Genomic DNA, 17,741 nt, shown 5'->3' with positions numbered 1-17,741 from the left:
AAGAGATCCAGGTGGGGCTCCGGCAGCTGCAAAGTACAGCATAAGGGGCAGAAGCTGGGTCCCGCTGCCCACGAACTTGCAAGTCCAAGAGATGTGAATGCGCAAAGATGGCGGTGATGGTGGCTCTTTCTTCTTGCTGGCCGATCGGAGCCAAAAAGTGCTTTGTTCTCACATTGTTGTCAAGCTGGAGAGCCATGCTCATGCTGGCGATCCAGAGGGCAGGGAGAACTGGCCCCTGCCTCCTAGGCCAGGAGCCAGCTGGGGGCAAGCCGGGGAGGGGCGATAGCAACAGTGGGGTCCGGCACTTGGGTTGGGCAAGATTAGTGAGTTCCCAGCTGTGCCCTGTGGTGCCTCCGCCAGCTCAGGGCAGCAGACTCAGCTGCATCCTGGATGAGCCGAGGCTGGGGGGAGCCCCCCACATGTTGCATCCCCCTCCCAGTCTTCGCCTGCGCCTCTGCATCGTTTTTGGGCGCCTAGCTTGCCAGGCTCACCCCATCCCCACCGTGGCATGGAGGTACAGGCGAAGGCTGGGAGGGGGATGCAACATGCAGCTGAGTCCGCTGCCCTGAGCAGGCGGAGACACCGCAGAGTACAGCTGTACAGAGTACAGCTAACCTTGCCCTCCATTCAACACGCAAGAGATCCTAGCTGCATTTTACTCATGAGCAACATTGGCTGGGAGAGGCAGGGAGAAAGGCCAATGGTGCTCACAAGTAAACTGAGGCTCCTAAGTGGGGTTGAGCCTCCCTGCTCACATCTTCAGCTGAGGGCATTGCTTGCAGCCACTTCCTGAAGTCTGTGCTCTTCCGACTGCTGCTTGGCCTCCTTGATGTGCGGAGACAGGAGGCGGTGGTTTCGTTTGCTGCTTGCAAGCTCCAGAGGGGAGCAGCCAAGTGAGCAAGCCAGGATCTACCGGCTGCCTTTAATCTGCAGTTTACTCATGAGCACATTTACTCGTGAGCATGGTGCTCACGAGTAAACTGGAGATTAGAGGCAGCCAGTGTGGGTGCTACACCTGAAGGGCAGGCAGCCTTTGACAGAGGCGGTGCCGATTCTGCTCTGTGGCACTGGGGACCCTGCTGGCTTTTGGGGCTGCTGCTCACTGTATCCTGGCCAAAGCCACGCGGGAAAACTCCCTGGGAGTTCCAGGATGCCCCGCCATTGCTGCTGCCACCATCGCAGCTGGACAGGGAAGGGGGCACTGCCCACAACTGCTGATGCTCCTTCCACGGGCACTGCCCTCCCCTGCTGCGGCCACTGCCCTCTCCTCCCTCCACCCTCTTCTTCCGCCGCCGCTCTCCAGCATGCGAAGGTTGCTGGGCTGTCCCCTGTTCCTGCCACAATGCTTACCTGTCTGTAGGCAGGAGGAGACAGTGGATGCACGTGGCGAAGGCAAGGCAGGGTGAGCATCCGAGCGGGCGCAGACTGGTTCAGGCGTGGCCAACCAGCAGTCAATACTGGTTTTGTGACCCATGCCGGCATATCACTACCAATTCAGCCGAATCGGTCCAAACCGGTAGGAACACATCTCTGCTATGACATATGGAAAGTTTTATTTGCTTTGTGTATTCTGAGTGCCAATAATATTATGCATTTGTATTCAAAATCCATAATTCTCCTTTCTTCCAGAAGTACCAGGTATATGTATTTTTGATCAGTAATGTTGATATTCTTTTTTAATATTGTACTGAATAATAAACTTTTGTATCAAATTATAATGCTCAGTGACTGAAAAGTAGGCCATTGGTATAATAATGAAAACCTCCATCAAACGCTACTGGAGCTTTAGTTTCATAGCAGTTTTGCATTTGTGTGTTTCTTAGTCAGTGTGGTTTGACCACACGTTTTGACAGAATTACTGTAGCTATTTCTTCCTGAAAGCATTGTACAGAATGAAAAAATAGTGTTTTTATTTGCTCTTCTGAATCAAGAGCACGGTGGTTCTTATCTTGTCTTTCCTTCAGTATAACTTAACCTACTTTTCACAATTATCTGGTATATTAAGGTTGCATTTTGAACAAGAAACACTTTTAAGAAGACCATAATTGAGATGCAGTAAATCTTCCCTCTCTTCCCTTGCCCCTTATCAGTGGTGAAATTCAAATTTTTTTACTACTGGTTCTGGGGGCGTGGCTTGGTGGGCATGGTGTGGTTTGGTGGGCCTGGCTTGGTAGGCATCGCAGGGGAAGGATACTGCAAAATCTCATTCCCACACTACTCTTGGGCCAGCCAGAGGTGGCATTTGCCAGTTCTCTGAACTACTCAAAATTTCCGCTACCGGTTCTCCAAACTACTCAAAATTTCCGCTACTGGTTCTCCAGAACCTGTCAGATTTCACTCCTGCTCCTTATCCCAATTTAAATCCTATGTCATTTTAGCCATTTCATACATTTGATGAAATTAGCTCAAATTCATAAAAGTTTATGCTTTTTAGTAATATTTGTTAATCTGGATAAAGTGATATAAGACCACTTCACATTCTCAGAATTTATGCTATAGCTATTATGGTGAGAAGGAAAAGGAAAGAGGAAATGTGCTTCAGTTTGTTGGGGGGGGGGGATATTTCCTTTGCTATCTTTCTTCTTTTGCCTTATGCTATTTTTGTCTTTTCAGTATTTTTCTTTACTGTTAAAATTGTGTGCAACAATTGTAAACCACCCAGCTAGAGTAGCAAGGAGTCAGTGGCATCTATATTTCAGAAGATGATGATGATTATAAACTTTTATTCATTAAACATGAACCTCATTATTATTATTATTGTTGTTGTTGTTGTTGTTGTTGTTATTGTTATTATTGTTGTTATTATTATTATTATTATTATTATTATTATTATTATTATTATTATTATTATTATTATTATTACCACCGTATTATTATACGATTGTATCACAGCGGCCAGTTGTTTCGCCGGATTTGACATTGATTACTAGTCGGGCCCCATCCAGGGGCCTAGGACGTCGTAACGTATTTTCATAATATACGTGCGGATCCAAGCAGTGCAGCTTTTTGCATTTGACTGATGGTGATTTTGTCAAGTTTTAACTGTTTTAAATGTAATTCCAGTGCTTTTGGAATAGCACCCAGTATGCCGATTACCACTGCTGGTTTGCACCATAATCATTGAATTTCAATTTTTAGGTCCTGGTATTTCGCGATATTTTCATGTTCCTTCTCGTTGACCCTGCTATCACCTGGTATTGCGATGTCTATGATTGTAACCTTATTTTTCTCAACTAGTGTGATGTCTGGCGTGTTAAATAATAATAATAATAAATAATAATAATAAATAATAATAAATAATAATAATAAATAATAATAATAAATAATAATAAATAATAATAATAATAATAATAATAATAATAATAATAATAATAATAATAATAATAATAATAATAATAATAATAATAATAATAATAATAATAATAATAATAATAATAATAATAATAATAATAATCCTCTGATGATGCCAAATGCAGACTCTGCAAAGAAGTTGATGAAACTGTTGACCACATACTCAGCTGCTGTAAAAAAATCATGCAGACTGATTATAAATTGCGGCACAATTCAGTAGCACAAATGATCCACTGGAATTTGTGCAAAAATTATAATATTAAAACAACAACAAACTGGTGGGAACATAAGCCTGAAAAAGTCACCGAAAATCAGATGCTCAAGATCCTATGGGATTTTCGTATACAAACGGACAAAATACTGGCGCATAACACACCAGACATCACACTGGTTGAGAAAAATAAGGTTACAATCATAGACATCGCAATACCAGGTGATAGCAGGGTCAACGAGAAGGAACATGAAAAAATCGTGAAATACCAGGACTTAAAAATTGAAATCCAATGATTATGGCACAAACCAGCAGTGGTAATTCCAGTGGTAATCGGCACACTGGGTGCTATTCCAAAAGCACTGGAATTACATTTAAAACAGTTAAAACTTGACAAAATCACCATCAGTCAAATGCAAAAAGTTGCACTGCTGGGATCTGCACGTATATTACAAAAATACATTACGACGTCCTAGGCCCCTGGATGGGGCCCGACTAGTAATCAGTGCCAAATCCGGCGAAACAACTGGCCGCTGTGATACAATCGTATTATTATTATTGTTGTTGTTGTTGTTGTTATTATTATTATTATTATTTACTTTATTCATTAAACATGAAACTCAGCCAACTGAACATTCAAAAATGCATTACAAATACCAGTGACTGGTGCTAATGGTTAATACAGTTTGCTGCCAGCGTCCTAGGTATCAACCAAGTACCTTCTTAAAATATAAGATATTCCGAGTAGCGCAGTTTTTTGCTGTTCCGCTGGTGTTATTGCAGGAAGCTGCAATTTGTTGATGTATCTTGTAAAATTCTTGGACATGGTGCCAAGTGCCCCGACGACAATGGGTATCACTGTTACATGCTTCATCCATAGCCGTGTAGTTTCGATGGCCAGGTCGCAATATTTCATGATTTTTTCTAGTTCTTTTTCTTCAACTCTGGCATCTCCAGAACAGCGATATCAATAAACTACACTTCGGCCCTCTACAACCGTGATATCTGGCGTGTTGCGCTCCAAATGACGATCCATTTGTATTCGAAAGTCCCACAAGATCTTCACCTTCTCATTTTCAATAACTTTTTCCACTTTATGTTCCCATGACTTTCTGGATACAGGCAAATCATATTTTTTTAATGACCAGTGGATTAATTTAGCAACTCGGTCATGTCTAGCTTTGTAATCAGTTTGTGCGATTTTGCTACATTCACATATTCAGAAAAATAACTGTTGCAGCAGTGAGAATGCAGAAGAATGAGTCGTTGGCATTCATTCCTCTCTTGATACTCTTGGAGACAATTGAATTAAAGTCAATGATATCAATTTGCCAGAACTACAATATTTCACACCAGTAGCTATGAGAAGTAGCTAAGAGAGCTATTTGAAAGCATTGTCTACAATACCTTTGTGCAGCCTTAGGTTTCCCTAGTACATTTGTATACAGGCAGCATACTGATTTTTAAAATCAGTCTTGTCAAGACACCTTAGTTAAACTGTTAGAAGACATCAATATTGTTTGTTCAGTAATATATTAAGATAGCTTTGATCAGGACTTTTGAAAAATGCATATTAGCTATCAATTGAGTTAATCCTTGAGAACTATGCCACTGTTCTTTTGTTATTACTTAGAATGATAATTGACATAGCAATATTAGCATTCATATACCACTGTTTTAAGTGCTCACATTAAGATATTATATTCTTTATTCTTCCAGCAATAGACCATCTCATATTGTTGTTAGGGTGTCTAACTAAGGCTGCTTGATACTGCAAATGTGTTCACTTGTGCTGTTTATCACTTTGCCACTTATCTCTCTTGATATTATTTTAAAGTGTTACATTTAAAATATTGCAAAAAGTAAAGTGGTATAGATCCTGTTAAAGTTATTATTAATGTTTAGACATATATGATCCGTAATAAGAAGGACTCAAGGGGTTTTTATTTGTAACAATTATTGGATCTCATTCAACATATTTTTAGCCACCTACTGGGAGTGGTGTAGTGGCTCCTGAGACATGCAGGGAGTTGGACTTGATGATCACTTAGGTCCCTTCCTATTCTATGAATTTCTCAAGGCTGTTGAGATTCAGGCAGCTTACGGGTTTATGAATGAGATGAATAAGTAAATAAATAAATATATGATTTTATGAATAATGTTGATAAATATGACATGCAGAAGACTCCATATTTGTAATAATGACTAATATTTCATATTAATGCTATAGATTTCTTTGTAGACCCATTGAATTGATTGCATTACTGTTTCTCATACAGATATTATTTTCGAAACTGGCATGGGACAAATGACAAGGAGCCAGCCATATTTCGCAGTATTCCTCGCTCAGCTGACTCAGAGGACAGATCATATAGGAGTGAACAAGGCAATGCCATCCTGGATAAATCATCATTTGCCTATCTCTTTGAGCAAGTATGGTATTTCTTTTGATAGTTCATCCACTTGGATTAAGCCTAATATATATCTGGAGCATTGTGTTACACTAGATTGTAGTTCAGGAGAAAGTAACTGGAAGAAAACTCCACAAAATTTGGAATGGCAGGACTGCATAAACAAGAATAAATAAAAATGTTGGGTGCACAAAATATTGCACAGTGAAAACAAACTATATGAAATAGATAGTGATGAATGAGGAAACCTATCAAATTAGAGCCAGAAAAGTAAGCAAACTGACCTACATTTTGTACAGACAGTAAAACTCAAATAATCGGATTCTCCCTGGGATAGAGTATTATTTCATATTGTAAATGTGAAGAATACCTATCCAATATGAAAGTCTTGCTAAAATCTACCCTGTTTCCCCAAAAATCAGCCCAATCCTAAAAATAAGACCTGGCATGGTTTTTCAAGTGTGTGCCTAATATAAGCCCTAACCCAACTACCCACTCCCAATAAGCCCTACTTAAGACCCTGTGCAGCGAGCCACCTGCCCATTCTGTCTGGTTGCTTGTGGTGCCACGGCCACAAGGGAAGGTGGGTGGTGGTGGAGCTGGTTCCTTTTTAGGGTAGGCTATAATACAGAATCAATCCAAGAATATATTACTATTATTCTTTTGAACATCTCACTATCATTATCATAGGAATATCTGAAATAGCATTATAGCATTCACCTAGCTCAGTTTTATCCCAACATTTCCGTTAACATTTGTATTCATTTTCTTTGCGCTCTTCTTAACTATTCCTTTCTCTTAGGGGCTTCATTCCTAGCAGTTTTTTCTCTTTACAGTTACACATTATGCAATCATTCTTATTTTTTTTGCAGCAAAGTTTAGTATTTTGTATAACAGAAAATGCTTTGCCTATGTAAAATTGCTATGCCAATCTTTGGCAATATTTTAGTTTGATCCCCAGTAAGAGAACAAGAATATTTTCCAAGGAGAAATTAAATCTACTATTTTAGAGAATTCTTTTCTTCATATTGTTTTGGATTATTCTTTATTAGGGGAAATATGACTTCATCAATGATGTTGCCTCCTTAAAAGACCTGCACACTGAACAGGAAATTCACCAATTTAAAAATGAGAGCCTGGGAATGGCTGTCCTCCACCTGTGTCATCTTGCACTGAAGAAAGGCATTTCTGTTGAGGAGGTGGCAGAGAAAACAAGGTATTGTCATTATTTATGAAACTGCATCTTTGTTTAGCGTTTGTGCTTTTTAATCAGGTGGTCCAAAATTTATTTTTAAAGAGTTGTGAATATTATTTATTGAAATAAAAACACTGTCATAAAACTTAACATCTGTTGGAATTCTTTAACTTGCACATTGCTACTGATTGGAGTTTTATATGTCTGTGGGCCAATTCAACAAATGAGCCTAGTTTCCAGCAATCGTCTGATGTTGGGGGAGATTAGATGGAATGTATTATCATTCTATGTATTTTTCTAATGTTGTCATTTGTTTTACTGAAGAAACATATTCATACCCATGAAAGCTGCTTTTGGTACCAGTTTGTTTATGTCCCTTGCAGTTTCAAAGAGTGCATCCCACGGTCCTTTTGCCAACAGATTCAGCAGAACAATTCTTTGACCAAGTTCCGCATGAAGAATGTTTTCAAGAAATTCTTGCAACGTTTCCAGCAGCACACATTGAGCACTGGCAAACTTACAGAACAGGATCTCATGCACAAGTACTTAGCTACTTTGGAAAACTTGGCTCCGCGTTTTGGGACTGAGCTCTTTGCAGCTGTTTCATTGGAAACTGTTTCGGAGGGTGAGAAGGTGCCACTTTATATCAATGGTGGTCATACGCATCTAGAGAACTCCTATTCTTCTCATGGTAGCAGGCCTGCCACACATGAAGTCTTGGTCACAGGCATTAATGGGATTCAGTGGCGGCCTATCCCTGCTGAGGTAGGATTATTTGTGGATTCGTCTTCATGTAATTCTGGAGATCTCAGCATATTATTCCTATACATTGTGGGATACCCCGAGATAGGCAGGCAAGTTGGTTAACAACATCAAAATAGCAGGTATGGCCAGGTGTTTAAAGCCATCCTTCAACACCCATTTTAAAAAGACATCTTGATCATATCATTCATTAACACACACAAAACACATTGACATTCTGGGAATGCTTAATTTGATTTGTTCTAATTAAAAGTCCAAATTTCTAAAGATTTTATCAGGAAAACTGGCTCAAATACAACTTTAATCTTAATTAGCATAGAAGTCTTAATAACAGCAAAAATCAGTTCAAAATAAAGATTTAAACAAATGCAATTTAATATTCACCTAATTTTTTAAATAAAAGTTAAAGGGTAGGAAAAACAAAACAGTCTCTGCATAGATCACATGTTTGATATTGCTGACAGACTATTGAATTCTGGCACCTATAAGCATTCTTTTTTTCCCACTTGACTTCTGTCTAATGTTCAGGTTGTAGATTTTGTAACTCAAAAAATGCTTATAAAAATCTTTAAGCATGTTTATAAAAGCTAATTTGCTTTTATAAAGGCATTAGGCTGCTATTCCTGTTTTGAATTATTTCTCCCCCATAATAAGCAACATGATCACCTACAGTTTTGTTTCTTCATAGTAGAAGTTCAGCACTAATTGACAGTTTAGTGTCCAACTTCTAGAAAATGCAGATCCAGTTCACTTTGAAGGCCAAATTTGTAGTGTGACTTATGAAGTTTCTGAAAGTGAAGAATAAATTACTCATTTTTTATGTATGGGTATATGCAAGGGAATGGATATTTTGATTCTGCATCTTTGGAAGATGGCATATTAGGGCTAATTGATAGAAAGAGTGTTACACAATTATATTAGAATCACTGCCAAACGCATTCTAAAATTCTTCTTACAGAAACCACAGAGTCAGCCGCATAAAATTTATTTTGGGAGGAAAGTCAAGACTAAGGAGCACAAGTCCAAGCAGTCCTACCAACCAGTGGAGCAATGTGAAGCTAAATGGGCACACTTTTGTGACTTTCAAGAGATCACACATATTGTTGTCAAAGATTGCAACATCAGCATCCATCGCCAAGACAATAAGTGTCTGGTAGGTGAAAGCGTGTCCTGCTACTATTTTACAGTTTTTTTCTGGAGTTATGACTTACATGTTTTTGATGAATGTTATAGGTAATTAAAGAACAAAACATGAATATTAAGAGTTAAATATAGTTCAGATTATTTTTACTGTGCTGGAGCTGGTCATTTTTTAATCTATGTTAAATCTGATGGCTCTGCATAAGGCAGTGAATGTGATATTAACAGAACTGGAGAGGAGGATGTGTAAGCAAAAATATTGGTAACAAATAGCAACACATTTGTACAGATTCCATGAATAAAATGTACAGCTTCTAATGGGCTTTTATTTCGGCCCTGTAGCTCAGGATTAACAATTGTGCTTTTCCTTTTAAAAAAAAAATACAGGATTTGACTCTGTCATCCCATGAAGCTGCTCTCTCCTTGATTTCATTAGTAGATGGTTACTTCAGATTAACAGCTGATTCTAGCCATTATCTGTGTCATGAAGTTGCCCCACCACAACTCGTTATGAGCATCCAGAATGGTATTCATGGACCCATGCAGTAAGCAATCAAGCCTCCTGTCCTTTATGATCTGGTTTGAAAGGAGGGAGCTTCCATATCGTATCTAAAAGTTTTCTCTTCCTAGGGAAGAGTTCATTCTGGCTAAGCTGAAGCGCGAAGGGCAGGAAGATGGGCTGTATGCCCTCCGTTGGAGTGTCCTTGATTTCAACAGATTGATTCTATCAGTACTGAAGAATGGCCAAGTGAGAGATGGAAAAATGGTAATGGGCTTTTTTGATTCTGTAAATCAGCTTTCCTAAGCTTGTATTCTCTGAATGTATACTTTGCTTTTCAGAAATCCCAGCCAACAAAATATTGCTGAGAATTCTGGGACCAAATGTCTATGCCTCTATAGAGTGCAAGCTAGAGAAAAGCTGCATACATTTTTGTTTTAATGTTCTGAGGATTTTTCAAAGATAAGTAAATAATACATATTTTAGCAACTTCCTAGATGTAAAGGCAGCATGTTTCTAAAGTAGGACTGCAAAAATCCTCTGTTAATGTATGGTAAATATATAAAATTGCCTTGTATCAAGTCAGGTAATTAGTTTTTATCAAACCCAGAACTGTTGACACGTATTCAGAATAACTGGAGTGCATGACAAGTTTTGTCTTGTTTGGGACTCATCAGGTATAGATAGCCAGAGATGTTTCTGCACAATTCAAACTCTCTACCAGGAACTGAATTCTATTTCTGTTAGCAGGTTTGAAGCCCAGAAAAAGTATGCCTGATAGTATCCTGATGAATCCCAAATAGAATGAAAGTGGTCCTGCACTGCCTCTTTGTGGTCAATATAAATAGAAAACACACATTACTTAAAAATAGAGAAATCATTCTCTTCCTCCTGGCAGTGAAGTTGGAAGACATATAAAACTTTGTATATGAGAGCATAATGTAATGTAGCATTTGTAACTCCCTGATCTGAGAATTTCAGAAAAGGAAGGTGGACCATATGTACCATTCTAAAAATGAATGCTATCCACTAAGTTAAACCCTCCAACTATGCATGGGAATGAATTCTTGTTAGAATCATGGTAAGCTGCTTCCAGAACATGCTACTGACTGACTATATAAATAGGTATCCATATCTTACTTTTTTCCTTACTGTTTTTTTTTCCCCACCAGAGTATCAGTACCCAAGGTAATGCAAACTATAGACAGTTCCGGATCCAGAGGAAAGGAAATTCCTTTGTACTTGAAGGCTGGGAGCAAGAGTTTCCTAGTGTCCAAGAACTAATGAATGCTCTCAAAGGCTGTACTATAAAATCTGGAACTGACATCTTCAGTTTGAAGAGATGCTGCCTCCCAAAACCAGGAGGTACACTGCAAATCAGAATTATCTTTTCCCACTACATAGGCTAGAAGTGAAATTTATCCAGTGAATAAAATGGCTCAGGTCATAGTGATGTACTATAGAAAGAGGAGCCATCAGCAGTTATAGTATGTTATCCTTAAAGTGGGTACAGTCTACATTTAAAACTTTGGCATATGTATCTGTATTTTCCTTTATATGTATTTGATTTAGCAGATACTTTTTTATTAAATCAACCAAAAAAACATAATCTCAGTCTAGGGTGCCCGTATCCTATGTATGTGAAAGGAGGAAAGTAAAACTTCTGGTTTTAGATAATTTTTAAATACAGTTTCTCATTTCTGAAAAAATAAATTTCTATAAACTCTAGCTTAAAAATATCAGATTTAGGATTAAATTATGTCTGTATCGTGGTTTCATAGCTAAGATTTACAGAAATGACTTTCTCAGCAACTTAGAACTGAGGAGAAATTTCCTGACAGTGAGAACAATTAATCAGTGGAACAGCTTGCCTCCAGAAGTTGTGAATGCCCCAACACTGGAAGTCTTTAAGAAGATGTTGGATAGCTATTTGTCTGAAACGGTATAGGGTTTCCTGCCTAGGCAGGGGGTTGGACTAGAAGACCTCCAAGGTCCCTTCCAACTCTACTATTGTATTATTATTGTATTATTATTTAGATAAAAGCTATTATTTATTATCTTTGAGTTTCTAGCAAGAATTGTCTCTATCTTGCCTTTAGGTTTTATAGTAAAAAGTTGTTCCACAGACAAGTGACATAGAGATCCCCGCAGCCTGGAATAGCTGATCGTTAGTATTCCAGATGGTGGCCAGTGGGTAGCCAAGGCTTCGGCAATATTCGCTCTATAAGATGCACAGACATTTCTACCCACTTTTGGAGTGTGGGGGGAGTGCATCTTATAGTCCGAAAAATACCGTAATAATTCTGATAGTAAAGACCTCAAGAAAAAGAATGAAAATAAAAATATATAACATAATAGCCGCTATCATTTTGTAGTACAGGCATTTAAAATTAAATCGAACTGATAGAAACTCTATCAAAATAGATGAGCGTGAATACAAGGTGTATTTCCTAGGATGGGCATTTCATAGATATGGTCCAAGTCTTAGAAAATCAACTCCATTGTATCTGGGCACAGCCCATAGCTTCATTTGTAATGGCAGTTGGGGGAGAAACTGTGAAGAGGTTTGGCTTGCCACGGCAAGCACATATGCTATGAGGGAGGGTAAAGTTGCCAGAACTAATACGTAGCAAAATGTACTGTTTGACATTAACATGTTGGCAGAAATAGTGAGTTTCAGGAAGAATTTTTGATTGAACACTTTCAGGAACAATTTTTTTAAAAAATCTACATTGTACATTTTAAAATTTAAGTGCTGTTTCTAGAAACATATTTTCTTTGGTAGTATTAAACAATTGTCATCCATGCTAATTATTTTCTGGGAATGAATAAAATTGCTAAATGTTTCCTTATAAATGTTGTGATTCTGTGCTATTGTTTTAGTGTAATTTCTTAACCAGAATTTTTGGACGATTTATGTTCTGCAGAGATCTCAGACTTAATCATCACACGAAAAGTGAAAGACAGCACAAGGCAGATTCTGAATTTGACTCAGCTGAGTTTTCATCAGATTCGGAAGAACGAGATTACACAGGTCAGCAGAGTTGGCTTGTCTACATTAGAAAATGAAAGGTTGTGTTTGTAAGGATATCAGCCAAAAAGGATCTAGCTTTCTTTGCCAGTTTCAGAAGTAATATCAACAAATACAAATTATGGCTTAGAAGCTACTAATAGCTCCAATTTTGTTTACCTATATTTCTGGAGTTTTGGAAGTATTTTCAGTAGATATTTGAGTAAAGCAAGATAAATGCCTGAAAATGGAGATTATTGTATTCTTTTTTTTAACCTTTTGCTGACACAGGTAGGATTTTGAATTTATTGATTTTCAAATAATTATGAATCAATTCTTGGCTCAGTATGGAATTGAAGGATTAAGCAAAGGAAAGTGGTTTAACTAACACTGGTGTATTGTTTTCCATCAGAGAGCGCACTTGGGACAAGGAACACGAACCAATATTTATGATGGTGTACTTCATGTATGCAATGGGATCAACAGTGATGATGAGGCAGAATATTTTTCTACTGAGCAGAATAACAATAGTTGCGAGATGCATGTGGTACTCAAGATGTTGGACCCCAGTCATAGAGACATTGCTCTGGTGAGTAGACATATAGAAATATGTTAGGAGTGGGAGTTTAATAAATTAGTAAAACTAACTTTGGCAGAGAAATACCATCACCTGAAGAGAAAAATCTTCCTGCCATTCAATGCACCACCTGGGGGGGAGGAGGCGGGGGGGGGGTCTGGACAGGACAGGACATTAGTAAATCTTGTGGGAATATTGTATTCTATCTATTTATCTGCTATCTGCTGAAGAATAATAACTTGCTCCAAAGATTATTAGCACTGAGCGTTGTGGGAAACAGGACCCTGCCTGAATCAGGCCTTTGGGTTTTGATCCAGCTTGTTGTCAGGAGGCAACTGCTGAGCAACAGCCTTCTTTGTGTTGATGTTGATACCACTCATGACTTTATAGTTTGCCAGCTTAATTCAGGCCAATGATGAAAAAGAAGTTCTACATTCTTAAGATATGTGTCATTTTTAACTAAACCAAGGCTACTTACCTATCAGGATAAGCTACCAGCATTTCTAATTTATCTTATTCTCTGGTTCTTAAACTCGTATATATGTAAATGATATATGATATTGCTTTAAAAATAAGCTAGAGAAATGAAATCTGAACATCTGAACAAGGACTCATGTTGAGAAAGGGTTTTGTTTGTTTTTTAGGAAAGCTTATTTAGCCTATCTTTTAAAATGAACCCATTGTTTTTTTGTGGAGAAAAACAAAAATAATGAATAAGAAATTAACTATTACTTTATGGCAACAGGTGTTCTGTGCTCCAGCTTTAGGCTGAAAATTAATTGGTAGTATAGGAGCCCCTGTATGGATTAGACTGCTCCTGCTATGTTCCTTGGCCAGTGGTCTGGATGTGATGCCTTCCCTTTCTTCTCTGCAGGCATTCTTTGAAACAGCCAGCCTGATGAGCCAAGTGTCCCATATCCACTTAGCCTTTGTTCATGGGGTTTGTGTATGGGGTTCAGAGAGTGAGTATTAATTGTATTCTTTGAAAGGTTCATGCATGTGTTGTTTGCTTCTTTCAAATATATTTCTTCTTTCCTCAACTACTGCACAAATTTCAAGATGTACCTTTGCATCACTTTTGATTCTTAATGCTTAATACTGTTTTATCTCTTTTTGTGTCTAGCAAAAAAATGTGTTAAACCCACACCAAACTATATTTTGACAGGATTGTCCAATTTCTAACCCGTAGGTCATTTTTCTTCTGCGGCTGTTTTAGATTAGATTAGATTAGACTAGATTAGGATAGTTTTTGATAGGCAAGAAGTGCACTTAATATTTCTGAGAGATTCAGAAGATATTCTGGACTATTGTGCTAAATGAGTGGGATTGATTTTCACTCCCTTTTTCACGTTGGAAGTTTTTAATTTTTAAAAATTGAGTTTTTATAGGTCCTAAACCCACTCATGTCTCCGGCTCGACTTCCCTGCCGCTACCCCCCACCGCGAGGAGGCGGAGCCAGCCTGTCCAAGCTGGTACCGCCCCAAGCACCTGATGGAACCGGATAGGTTCCAGACGGAACTTGGGCCACTACCTGTAGCCCTGACCCGCGCTCGGTCGGAGGACCTAGTGGCCGCCTGGAATACGGCGGTGGCTGGGGCCTTGGACCGGGTTGCGCCTTTGCGACCTCTCCTGCGGCAGCGATCCACCCGAGCTCCTTGGTATACCGAGGAACTAAGGGTGATGAAGCGCCATAGGAGACGTCTAGAGAGCAGGTGGAGATCCTCACGCTCCGAGTCTGATCGAACACAGGTAAGAGCCTATTTACGGACCTACCTTGTGGCATTGAGAGCGGCCAAACGTAGACATTGTGCCGCTCTTATTGCGTCCGCGGATAACCGCCCTGCTGCCCTGTTTAGGGTGACCCGCTCTCTCCTGTCACAGGGGACGCGGGGGGCACCCTTGCAGGGTAGAGCAGAGGAGTTTGGGGAATATCTGCAGGACAAAGTCGCTCAGATCCGGAGCGGATGGGCCCCCTCCAGTGGGCCGGACGAGCCGTCAACAGTGAGTCTTGTGAGACCATTCTGGGAGGAGTTTGACTCTGTTGCCCTCGAGGATTTGGACAGGTTGCGTGGACGGCTGCGACCCACCACATGTTCAATGGACCCGTGTCCCTCCTGGCTGGTACTGGCATCCTGGGAGGTGACACGAGGCTGGCTTCTGGGCCTGGTGAACGCTTCATTGGGTGAGGGCTTCCTACCAACTGCCTTGAAAGAGGCGGTGGTGAGGCCCTTGCTCAAGAGGCCTTCACTGGACCCAATGGAGCTGGCTAATTATCGTCCAGTCTCCAACCTTCCCTTTTTAGCGAAGGTTGTTGAGAATGTGGTGGCACAGCAATTTCCACGACACCTTGACGAATCCGAATATCTAGACCCACGCCAGTCCGGCTTCCGACCCGGGCACAGCACAGAGACAGCCTTGGTCGCGCTGGTTGATGATCTCTGGAGGGCCAGAGATAGAGGTTGTTCCTCTGTCCTGGTCCTATTAGACCTCTCAGCGGCTTTTGATACCATCGACCATGGTATCCTATTGCGCCGGCTGGAGGGAATGGGAGTCGGAGGCACCGTTTTACGGTGGTTCGGCTCCTACCTCTCCGACCGGTCGCAATGTGTGTTGACAGGGGGGCAGAGGTCGACCCTGAGGTCACTCACTTGTGGGGTGCCACAGGGGTCGGTCCTCTCGCCCCTCCTGTTCAACACATATGTGAAGCCGCTGGGAGAGATCATCCGTGGTTTTGGGGTTGAATACCATCTGTACGCTGATGATACTCAGCTGTACGTTTCAACCCCAAATCACCCCAGCGAGGCTGTCGAAGTGATGTCCCGGTGTTTGGAAGCCGTCGGGGTCTGGATGGGGGACAACAGACTCAAACTCAACCCCTCCAAGACAGAGTGGCTGTGGCTACTGGCACCTCGGTTCAGTCAGCTGACTCCAACGCTGGCCATAGGGGGTGAACAACTGCCCCCTGTGGAACGGGTGCGCAATTTGGGCGTCCTAGATGCCCGGCTGTCAATGGACGACCATGTGGCAGCTGTGGCTAGGGGGGCGTTCCACCAGGTTCACCTGGTGCGCCAATTGCGCCCCTTTCTGGACCGGGATGCCCTACGCACGGTCACTCATGCACTGGTGACGTCTCGCCTGGACTACTGTAATGCTCTCTACATGGGGCTTCCCTTGGGACGCGCACGAAGACTGCAGCTAGTCCAGAACGCGGCCGCGCAGGCAGTCATGGGGAGTACTAGGTACTCCCACGTAACACCGCTCCTGCGCGAACTGCACTGACTACCTGTGGTCTTTCGGGTGTGTTTCAAGGTTTTGACCACCATCTTTAAAGCGCTCCATGGCATAGGGCCTAGTTACCTGCGGGATCGCATCCTCCCACATACATCCCTGCGGCCAATTCGCTCTCACAGGGAGGGGCTTCTCCTGGTGCCGTCCACTAGGCAATGCCAACGGGCGACACCAAGGAGTAGGGCCTTCTCTGTGATGGGCCCAACCCTCTGGAATGACCTCCCCCCCGACATTAGAACCACCACTGACTTCTGCTCCTTCCGGCAGAAACTGAAGACACACCTGTTCCGACTGGCTGGCCTGGCATAATTCTTAATGTCTACCTCCTGGCATATATATTTCCTACTGGTTTTTTAGGGGACTTAATTTTATAGGACACTGGGGTTTTAAATTTTGTATATTTTAAATTATTTATTTAGCAATTACATTTCTGTCTATTTTATCCTCCTCTTATTTATGTATTTATCCATTTAATAATTTTTAATTGTTATTATGTATGATGTTTTTGATATGGACTGTACACCGCCCCGAGTCCCTTTTGGGAGAGGGGGCGGTCTAGAAGTGCTAATTAAATGATTTGACTTAATTGATGTCTCAAAATGATGAGAAACAGTGGTTCTAGAAATTGCAAAAAGGAAGTTTCGGGTGCATGTGGCCCTGAGTGTGTGCACCCCAGTCTTAGATCTATCTTAAGTATATGAAAATAGTCCATTCCCATCTGCTCATATTTTGTAGCCAATATTAACACCTGTTGCTATAGAGCAAAGATGCTAATCCATTTGTTTGCTTCATATTTTTCATCCCTACTTCTGGTTTGGTTTTCAGATATAATGGTGGAAGAATTCATTGAGCATGGTCCCCTGGATGTCTTTTTGCGTAATAACAAAGGACGGGTAACAGTAGGCTGGAAATTCACTATTGCAACACAATTAGCTAGTGCCCTCAGTTACCTTGTAAGTCTGTTGGTGGGGATTTGCAGTGGATGGGTCTTCTTGAAAAGTTTGGATGTCATTTTGGCTGATCTTCATTCTCAGTTTTTATTGGAGTTATGCACAATGACTCAAATGGCAGAATTGTAGGATTCTTTTTCTTATGCATACTTTTAATTACCAGCCCTTGAATTTGAATTCTTTGGAATTGTAATTTAGTATGGATATTGATCAGAAGGAGTATAAAAGTATTTTGGATTAGATTCCGAAAAGGTGCTTTATACCCCAATGATTCCAAGAAAAGACACAACTGCTTGAAAGTTTGCAGACAAGCACTTTACATAAACAGAAACACATCCATACATTTC

General features: G+C 40.6%; 1 protein-coding gene across 1 annotated transcript in view; it reads left to right on the top strand.

The window, feature by feature from the left end:
* TYK2 (tyrosine kinase 2) overlaps positions 1-17,741 on the top strand; it is a 57,150-nt gene that overhangs the window by 16,839 nt on the left and 22,570 nt on the right. The window contains exons 4-14 of the mRNA XM_081934645.1: positions 5,842-5,995; positions 7,026-7,189; positions 7,552-7,933; positions 8,889-9,083; positions 9,458-9,615; positions 9,701-9,836; positions 10,742-10,934; positions 12,497-12,603; positions 12,992-13,168; positions 14,031-14,118; positions 17,270-17,397. Coding sequence (XP_081790771.1) covers positions 5,842-5,995; positions 7,026-7,189; positions 7,552-7,933; positions 8,889-9,083; positions 9,458-9,615; positions 9,701-9,836; positions 10,742-10,934; positions 12,497-12,603; positions 12,992-13,168; positions 14,031-14,118; positions 17,270-17,397 — 1,882 coding nt within the window. The remainder of the gene's footprint in view (positions 1-5,841; positions 5,996-7,025; positions 7,190-7,551; positions 7,934-8,888; positions 9,084-9,457; positions 9,616-9,700; positions 9,837-10,741; positions 10,935-12,496; positions 12,604-12,991; positions 13,169-14,030; positions 14,119-17,269; positions 17,398-17,741) is intronic.

The sequence above is a fragment of the Natrix helvetica genome, assembly GCF_964273705.1.
Source record: "Natrix helvetica genome assembly, chromosome: 1".
Classification (NCBI taxonomy): domain Eukaryota; kingdom Metazoa; phylum Chordata; class Lepidosauria; order Squamata; family Natricidae; genus Natrix; species Natrix helvetica.
Note: the sequence above shows the minus strand (reverse complement) of the source record. Positions and strands in the feature narration are given on the sequence as shown.